This window comes from Babylonia areolata, chromosome 9 (genome assembly GCF_041734735.1).
Source record: "Babylonia areolata isolate BAREFJ2019XMU chromosome 9, ASM4173473v1, whole genome shotgun sequence".
Taxonomy (NCBI): domain Eukaryota; kingdom Metazoa; phylum Mollusca; class Gastropoda; order Neogastropoda; family Buccinidae; genus Babylonia; species Babylonia areolata.
The window spans coordinates 1,678,090-1,688,089 of NC_134884.1; the positions used below are offsets into that span (position 1 = coordinate 1,678,090).

The 10,000-nt window shown below is 45.7% G+C and overlaps 1 protein-coding gene across 1 annotated transcript in view; it reads left to right on the plus strand.

Moving 5' to 3' along the window:
• LOC143285678 (calbindin-32-like) overlaps positions 1-10,000 on the plus strand; it is a 35,411-nt gene that overhangs the window by 23,914 nt on the left and 1,497 nt on the right. Inside the window, exons 7-11 of the mRNA XM_076593076.1 lie at positions 697-780; positions 2,222-2,277; positions 3,265-3,310; positions 5,584-5,640; positions 8,515-8,586. Coding sequence (XP_076449191.1) covers positions 697-780; positions 2,222-2,277; positions 3,265-3,310; positions 5,584-5,640; positions 8,515-8,586 — 315 coding nt within the window. The remainder of the gene's footprint in view (positions 1-696; positions 781-2,221; positions 2,278-3,264; positions 3,311-5,583; positions 5,641-8,514; positions 8,587-10,000) is intronic.

The window sequence follows — 10,000 nt, forward strand, 5'->3', positions numbered from 1 at the left end:
GCCATGTTTCACACCCTCACAGTGAGGGGACAGGTCTGTGTTGGTTGTCAGACTGTTGCCATGTTTCACACCCTCACAGTGAGGGGGCAGGTCTGTGTTGGTTGTCAGACTGTTGCCATGTTTTACACCCTCACAGTGAGGAGACAGGTCTGTGTTGGTTGTTAGACTGGCCATGTTTCACACCCTCACAGTGAGGGGGCAGGCCTGTGTTGGTTGTCAGACTGTTGCCATGTTTTACACCCTCACAGTGAGGGGGCAGGTGTGTGTTGGTTGTCAGACTGTTGCCATGTTTCACACCCTCACAGTGAGGGGACAGGTCTGTGTTGGTTGTCAGACTGTTGCCATGTTTCACACCCTCACAGTGAGGGGACAGGTCTGTGTTGGTTGTTAGACTGTTGCCATGTTTCACACCCTCACAGTGAGGGGGCAGGTCTGTGTTGGTTGTCAGACTGGCCATGTTTCATACAGACCCTCACAGTGAGGGGGCAGGTGTGTGTTGGTTGTCAGACTGTTGCCATGTTTCACACCCTCACAGTGAGGGGGCAGGTCTGTGTTGGTTGTCAGACTGTTGCCATGTTTCACACCCTCACAGTGAGGGGGCAGGTCTGTGTTGGTTGTCAGACTGTTGCCATGTTTCACACCCTCACAGTGAGGGGGCAGGTCTGTGTTGGTTGTCAGACTGTTGCCATGTTTCAGATGTTCCTCCGAGATCTGCTGAAGAAGTGCAACGCGGAAGTGGACGTCACTGAGGAACAACTTATCATCTATGCCGACACCATGGTAATAACGGTGATAGGTGTTGTAGCAGTAGTAGTACAAGTAGTAGTAGTAGTAGTAGTAGTAGAAAGATAAGTGGTGGTGGTAGTAGTAGTAGGTTTGCCTATCTGTCTGTCTACCTGTTTGCCCGTTAGTCTGTCTGTCTGTCTGCCTGTCTGTCTGTCTGTCTGTCTGTCTGTACACACACACACACACACACACACACTCACACACACACACACACACACACACACTCACACACACACACACACACACACACACACACACACACACTCACTCACTCACTCACTCACTCACTCACTCACTCACTCACTCACTCACTCACACACACACACACACACACACACACTCACTCACTCACTCACTCACTCACTCACTCACACACACACACACACACACACACACACACACACTCACTCACTCACTCACTCACTCACTCACTCACTCACTCACTCACTCACTCACTCACTCACTCACTCACTCACTCACTCACTCACTCACTCACTCACTCACTCACTCACTCACTCACTCACTCACTCACTCACACACACACACACACACACACACACACACACACACACACACACACACTGAGAGCTGTTTGTGTTACTGAAGCGAGCGACTGGTTGGTTGGCTGGTTGGCTATCGCAGTCATTATAGTCTGTTGAAAGAAGCTCTGTCGATTTAAAATCAGTTTTAAATCAATGAATCATCATACATGAATTTACAGTTGTCATCACATTTTTCACAAAGGACAAAAAAATCATACATGAATTACAGAAGACAATAGCCTGTATCATGTGTACGTTTGTCATCACAAATTTTAACAAAAGATATATACATGAATTTGTGTATGTCAACACAATGTTAACAGAAGATATATACGTGAATTTGTGTATGTCATCACAATGTTAACAGAAGATATAATTATACGTGAATTTATGTACGTCATCACAATGTTAACAAAAGATATAATTATATGTGAATTTATGTACGTCATCACAATGTTAACAAAAGATATAATTATACGTGAATTTATGTATGTCAACACAATGTTAACAAAAGATATATACGTGAATTTATGTATGTCATCACAATGTTAACAGAAAATATATACGTGAATTTATGTATGTCATCAAAATGTTAACAAAAGATACACACACACACACACACACACACACACACACACACACGTGAATTTATGTATGTCATCACAATGTTAACAAACGATATATACGTGAATTTATGTATGTCATCACAATGTTAACAAACGATATATACGTGAATTTATGTACGTCAACACAATGTTAACAAAAGATATATACGTGAATTTATGGATGTCATCAGAATGTTAACAAAAGATATATACGTGAATGTATTTATGTACGTCATCACACTGTTAACAAAGGGAAGGTAGATAAAAACAAAGACACTGTCCCCACAGCTACAGCTGTTTGACCTGAACAAAGACGGGAAGCTGCAGCTGAGTGAGATGGCCAAGTCAGTTGTCTGTCTGTCTGTCTGTCTGTGTATCTACATGTCTGTGTGTCTGCCTGTCTGTCTGTCTGTGTATCTACATGTCTGTGTGTCTACCTGTCTGTCTGTCAGCCTGTCTGATCGCCTGTCTACCTGTCTGTCTGTCTGTGTATCTACATGTCTGTGTGTCTACCTGTCTGTCTGTCAGCCTGTCTGATCGCCTGTCTACCTGTCTGTCTGTCTGCCTGCTTGTCTGTCTGTCTGCCTGCTTGTCTGTCTGTCTGTCTGTCTTTCCGTTTGTCTGCCTGCCTGTCTACCCGTCTGTCTTTCTATCTCTCTGTTTGTCAACCTGTCTACCTGTCTGTCTGTCTGCCTGATTGCCTGTCTACCTGTCTGTCTGTCTGTCTGTCTCCTTTCCTCTCTCTCTTCTTTCTTTTTCTGTCTGTCTGTCTGTCTGTCTCTCTCTCTCTCTCTCTCTCACTGTTTCCCTCTCTTTCTCCCTGTCTCTCCTCTCCTCTCTCGCACTGCCTCTCTCTTTCTTTTTCTGTCTGTCTGTCTGTCGCTCTCTCTCTCTTTCTCCCTGTCTCTCCTCTCCTCTCTCGCACTGCCTCTCTCTTTCTTTTTCTGGCTGTCTGTCTGTCGCTCTCTCTCTCTCTCCCTGTCTCTCCTCTCCTCTCTCGCACTGCCTCTCTCTTTCTTTTTCTGTCTGTCTGTCTGTCGCTCTCTCTCTCTCTCCCTGTCTCTCCTCTCCTCTCTCGCACTGCCTCTCTCTTTCTTTTTCTGGCTGTCTGTCTTTTTGCCTTCACCTTTCTTTCTTTCCGTCTGTCTTTCCTCCTCCTCCCCCACCCCCCACCCCCTCCCACCGCTCCCTTCTTTCCTGCCCAGCTGTCGCCTCGATGTTTAAAAAAAATATTATTATTATTATATTATTATTATTATAAACATTATTGTTATTATTATTATTATTATTTATTATTTGTGTGTGTGTGTGTGTGTTGTTGTTGTTGCCAGGTTGCTGCCAGTAAAAGAGAATTTTCTCCTGCGTCCGATTTTCAAAGTGAGTGTCTTTGTGCCGAGATTGTGTTGTGTTGTGTTGTGTTGTGTCGTGGTGTTGTGCTGTGTTGTGTTGTGTTGTGTTGCTCTTTTTGTTCAAACAGCTTTTTTCTGTCTACCTGCCCGCCTACCTGTGTAACTGTCTGTCTACTTGTTCGTGTGCCCGTCTGTCTGTCAGTCTGTCTATATTCGTGTCTATCTGCATGTCTGTCTGTTTGCAAGTGTATTTGTTTTCCCAGCAAAGTAGACATCTTCTACATCCTTTTGTTGCCGTGGGTTCTTTTTGCATGCTGCACGCGGGAACTTGGTTCATCGTCTGATACTGATGATAGTTGTTGTCATTTTTAGACATACTTGAGATATGTTTTATTCAAAATTAGCATGTACATGTAAGCATATAAGAAGCAGGCATGCAAACAGACAGACAAACCAGCTGAATATACACAGAGACAGACAGAGAGAGAGAGAGAGAGAGAGAGAGAGAGAGGTGTGTGTTGAGACACAAAGTCATACCACGAGAGTTACGGCTTTGTAAGGTTTGTTACATGTCTGTGATTGGGGATGAGTTTCATTTTATAATGGAATGTCCCAATTATGATCAGTTACGAAAAAGATATGTTCCCCCAAAAATATTTGTCTCCAAAATCGGTTTTTAATTTTTGTAATGTGCTCAAAGGAGGCAAAAAAGTCATTTCAGCTGTAAGTAAGATGATTAGATTTGCAAATGGTGCCTAGCTACACTTTTGGGGTTAAAAGACATTTGTGTTTTCTCAACGTTTATGTGACATTGTTGCGTATTTGGAAATGTTTGTTCTGGGCATGAAAACATTATTTTGCAGTAATCCTCCATACTCCAGTAGGAGTGAAAGGATAATTAAAACTTGAAACTTGATCAGTGGTCTGTTTGTGTCTTGCTCACGCTCCCAGCCTCCGTAGCACGTGAATGCATTTGGTGATGACGGCTGTTTAAAAACAAAAACAAAACAAAGGTATGCGCATTCACAAGTTTGCTGTTTGTGTTGATAATTGCTGACACTTTTTTTTTCTCTTTTTTCTATTTTGTGCCGGCTGCTCACATGACGTCACACATCGTCATCTGCTGACTGCAGTCGTCACCAGTAAGTATGACGTCACCCCCCCCCCCCCCTTTTTTTTTTCCTTCTTTAAAAACAACAACTGAATACAGTTTGATCGGAATTCTTCATTATTTTCCCTTCAGTGAAGGCCTGTGTAAGTTCTTGTTCTTCGTCATGCCTGATCCTTCATTTCTTCCGTGTTAACTGTAGAGTTGAGGTTAACGACCTATCGGCAATGAGCCCTTGAGGTCAAAGTGTTCACTGTCATTTAGGCCAACTTGTAAAACGATGTGCACGCCAGGGCTTTCTGGCCCTGTGTCTGTCCGTGACTTTATATACATGTATAGACAGACAGACATACAGACATTGTGCAGGGCTGGGCCTTCTTTCCCTGTATGTCTGTGACTTTATATACATATATAGACAGACAGGCATACAGACATTGTGCAGGGCTGGGCCTTCTTTCCCTGTATGTCTGTGACTTTATATACATATATAGACAGACAGACAGACAGACATACAGACATTGTGCAGGGCTGGGCCTTCTTTCCCTGTATGTCTGTGACATTATATACATATATAGACAGACAGACAGACATACATTGTGCAGGGCTGGGCCTTCTTTCCCTGTATGTCTGTGACTTTATATACATATATAGACAGACATACAGACATACATTGTGCAGGGCTGGGCCTTCTTTCCCTGTATATCTGTGACTTTATATACATATATAGACAGACAGACAGACATACAGACAGGCATACAGACAAAGGGAGAATGAGGTGAAAGAGGATCAGTACAGATCAAGTAGGCCTACGTCAGGATGTCTGTATTGTATTGTGTTGTGTTCTGTTGTGTTGTGTTGTGTTGGAATGAATTTTGTTGTATTGTGATGTATTGTATTGTGTTGTATTGCGTTGCGTTGAATTGGTTGCCTTGCACTGCATTGCGTTGCGTTGCGATGGGTTGCTTTCCGTTGTATTGTATTGTATTGTATTGTTTTCAATCGTATACTATTGCTTTTTTGTCGCAACAGATTTCTCTGTGTGAAATTCGGACAGCTCTCCCCAGGGAAAGCACGTCTATACACTGCAGCGCCAACAGCACCCCCCCCCCCTCCACCCCCCAAGCCCCCCTTCTTTTCCTTTTTGTTGTGCCTGCAAGTGCATGAGCCTTTTCCAATGCTGTGGCTTGTTGCAGGGGGCCAAACTCTTGACTAAAGACGACATCAGCCGTGTGTTTCGCCTGTACGACAGGGTAGGTAACCCGTGACTGTCAGGTCAGGAAGGAGGTCAGTGCTTCAAGCTGGGTTTGAGTTTTACAGGGACTGAAACAGGCACGTGTAAACCTGGTGTTGTTAGTGTTATTGTCAAATAGTAAAGAGTGGCAACTCTCTCCATTACACAAAGTACACAACCTCAAGTCAGTGATGCCCACGCCACCCACCCAGCCAGCACACAGGTAAATAAAAGGTACATTGGAACTACTTCTGCGTTCACTCGTATGCACACGAGTGGGCTTTTACGTGTATGACCGTTTTTACCCCGCCATGTAGGCAGCCATACTCCGTTTTCGGGGGTGTGCATGCTGGGTATGTTCTTGTTTCCATAACCCACCGAACGCTGACATGGATTACAGGATCTTTAACGTGCGTATTTGATCTTCTGCTTGCATATACACACGAAGGGGGTTCAGGCACTAGCAGGTCTGCACATATGTTGACCTGGGAGATCGTAAAAATCTCCACCCTTTACCCACCAGGCGCCGTCACCGTGATTCGAACCCGGGACCCTCAGATTGACAGTCCAACGCTTTAACCACTCGGCTATTGCGCCCGTCGGTACATTGGAACAAACCCAGACACTTCCTCAAAAAAGGAAGCACCGGGCCTGTCCCTAAAACCAATCACTCGACATGCGCACACAGCAGCAAAGACAGAAGAAATGCGCAAACACAAATCGGCTTTTATTCAAGACTGGCACAGCCTCTTTAATCCTGAATAAGCCACGCAGAACACATGGACAATACAGGACAAACACATGTCATTGTCAGTTTCTAGCTTCGTTGGAATCTTTTGTGACCCCCTTAGGGGATGCCGGGGGTCTTTCAGTTATAATAGCATCCTTGCTTTCTGGAAATTCTGTGCTAGAAATTTCCTCTTTTCTATCACTCTCTTTGTTTCTGCCTTTTTTCTTCCTTCACTGTTGTCTCCTTTTCCTGCCTTCCCAGTCCATTCCCCTTTCTATTTTCACTGTTGTCTCCTTTTTCTGCCTTCCCAGTCCATTCCCCTTTCTATCATCACTGTTGTCTCCTTTTCCTGCCTTCCCAGTCCATTCCCCTTTCTATCATCACTGTTGTCTCCTTTTCCTGCCTTCCCAGTCCATTCCCCTTTCTTTTTTCAAGCAAGCCTTGACACTTTTTTTTTTCTTCTCTTTTCCGTTGTCTATGATGTACTATCTGTGCTGTTTTGCTCTGGCGATTAGGTCGTGAGATTGTAAACACTTGGATGGGCACTAGCTGCCCATTCTGCAGTGTTATTTGCCTACATGGCCTTTTTTATGTATTTTTTTGTTTGGCATTGAAGTATTGTTTGTTTGTTTTTTTCTCTTTTTTACGATTTTTTTTTTGTAATCTGGGGATGATAAATTAAGCGGAATGGCTGGTGCCCTCAGCATGGCCTAGTCTTATTTGCCATAAGGAGCTAAATGGTTGGGATACTGTGTCATGAACTGGGTTATGTGGGTTTGTCTGAGTGTTTTTTTTTGGTTTTTTTGTTGTTGTTTTTTTTGTAGATGTGACAGTTTTTTTTGTTGATGCGGCTAAGCATTTGTATGGTCTGACAGCCCTGATATGGCCCTGTGTGGTCGGCTAGACTATAAGCAAGAATAATGATAATAATGATAATGATAATAATAATAATAATGATAATAATAATAATAATAATAATAATAATAATAATCTTACGTGGGTTGAGTGAGACGTGAAAGTGGTTGAATCGAAACTCGTCGGCAAACAATCATCACTGAGTGGACAGAGAGAGAAGCTTTGTAGGAACTCCCCCCCCCCCCCCCCACGCCCCCCCTTTCCCAATTTAAGACCAGGGTAGGGAACCAGTGACACTGACCAGCTGTTCCCTGTTCAAGTTTCATCGCTTGATAAAGTGCTATGTCATGGCGGAAGGTGGACATTATAATACGGTTTTTAATTTATTATTATCAAATTTTTGTTGTTGTTGACGATTCACGTATGTACTGGATGGTTGGGGGTAGATGAGTTGTGGTGGTGGTGGTGGTGGTAGTGGTGGTGACATGATTTATCGGACTTGGAGGTGTGTACTTTGTTACCGACACGGTGTCACCAAGTGACTGACTGTTGTGTGTGCGTGCGTGCGTGCGTGCGCGCGCGTGTGTGTGTGTGTGTGTGTGTGTGTGTGTGTGTGTGTGTATGTGTGTGTGTGTGTGTGTGTGTGTGTGTGTGTGTGTGTGTGTGTGTGTGTGAGTGTGTGTGTGTGCGTGTTGTGTGTGTGTGTGTGTGTTGTGTGTGTGTGTGTGTGTGTGTTGTGTGTGTGTGTGTGTGTGTGTGTGTGTGTTGTGCGTGTGTGTGTGTGTGTGTGTTTCACTGTATGTGTGTGTGTGTGTGTGTGTGTGTGTGTGTGTGTTTCACTGTATGTGTGTGTGTGTGTGTGTGTGTGTGTTTCACTGTATGTGTGTGTGTGTGTGTGTTTCACTGTATGTGTGTGTGTGTGTGTGTGTTTCACTGTATGTGTGTGTGTGTGTGTGTGTGTTTCACTCTGTGTGTGTGTGTGTGTGTGTGTGTGTGTGTGTGTGTGTGTGTTTCACTGTGTGTGTGTGTGTGTGTGTGTGTTTCACTCTGTGTGTGTGTGTGTGTGTGTGTGTGTGTGTGTGTGTGTGTGTGTTTCACTGTGTGTGTGTGTGTGTGTGTGTGTGTGTGTGTGTGTTTCACTGTGTGTGTGTGTGTGTGTGTGTGTGTGTGTGTGTGTTTCACTGTGTGTGTGTGTGTGTGTGTGTGTGTGTGTGTGTGTGTGTTTCACTGTGTGTGTGTGTGTGTGTGTGTGTGTGTGTGTGTGTGTGTGTGTGTGTTTCACTGTGTGTGTGTGTGTGTGTGCTGCAGGACGGCAACAAGTGCATTGAGAACGAAGAGCTGCACGGCTTCCTCAAGGACCTCATGGAACTGGTGCAGGAGGTGTGTGTCTTCCATCTACTGTCCCCCTGTCTGCCTGCCTGTCTGTCTGTCTGCCTGCCTGCCTGCCTGTCTGTCTGCCTGTCCGTTTGTCGCCTGTTGGTCTGTCTGTCGGTCTGTCTGCCTGCCTGTCTGCCTATCTGTCTGCCTGTCTGCCTATCTGTCTGTCTGTCCGCCTGTTCGTTTGTCCGCCTGTCTGTCTGTCTGCATGTCTGTCTGCCTGTCTGTCCGTCCGTCCGTCTGTCTATCTGTCTGCCTGTCTGTCCGTCTGTCGGTCGGCCGGCCTGCCTGTCTGCCTATCTGTCTGTCTGTCTGCCTGTCCGTTTGTCCGCCTGTTGGTCTGTCTGTCGGTCTGTCTACCTGTCTGTCTGTCCGTCTGTCGGTCGGTCGGCCTGCCTGTCTGCCTATCTGTCTGCCTGTCTGCCTATCTGTCTGCCTGTCTGCCTATCTGTCTGTGTGTTCACCTGTCTGTCGGTCTGTCTGCCTGTCTGTCGGTCTGTGTCCGTCTGTATGTCTGTCTGCCTGTCCGTTTGTCCGCCTGTCAGTCTGTCTGTCTGTGGCACCCTCTGTCCACCAGTTACTCAGGAACTGTGGTGTCTTCACTGAACAAGAGCCAGCGCTAAGTTTGCTTAGTGTAAAGGATGTTCCTAAGTGTATGCGTGGTGCTGTGGGCAGGACTATGTGTGATGGTTCTGTGTGATGGTGTGGCCAGGACAATGTGTGATGGTGTGGGCAGGACAATGTGTGATGGTGTGGGCAGGACAATGTGTGATGGTGTGGACAGGACAATGTGTGATGGTGTGGGCAGGACAATGTGTGATGGTGTGGACAGGACAATGTGTGATGGTGTGGGCAGGACAATGTGTGATGGTGTGGGCAGGACTATGTGTGATGGTGTGGGCAGGACAATGTGTGATGGTGTGGGCAGGACTATGTGTGATGGTGTGGGCAGGACTATGTGTGATGGTTCTGTGTGATGCTGTGGGCAGGACTATGTGTGATGGTGTGGGCAGGACTATGTGTGATGGTTCTGTGTGATGCTGTGGGCAGGACTATGTGTGATGGTGTGGGCAGGACTATGTGTGATGGTGTGGCCAGGACTATGTGTGATGCTGTGAGCAGGACTATGTGTGATGGTTCTGTGTGATGCTGTGGGCAGGACTATGTGTGATGCTGTGGGCAGGACTATGTGTGATGGTTCTGTGTGATGCTGTGGGCAGGACTATGTGTGATGCTGTGGGCAGGACTATGTGTGATGGTGTGGGCAGGACTATGTGTGATGGTTCTGTGTGATGGTGTGGGCAGGACTATGTGTGATGGTTCTGTGTGATGGTGTGGACAGGACTATGTGTGATGGTTCTGTGTGATGCTGTGAGCAGGACTATGTGTGATGGTTCTGTGTGATGCTGTGAGCAGG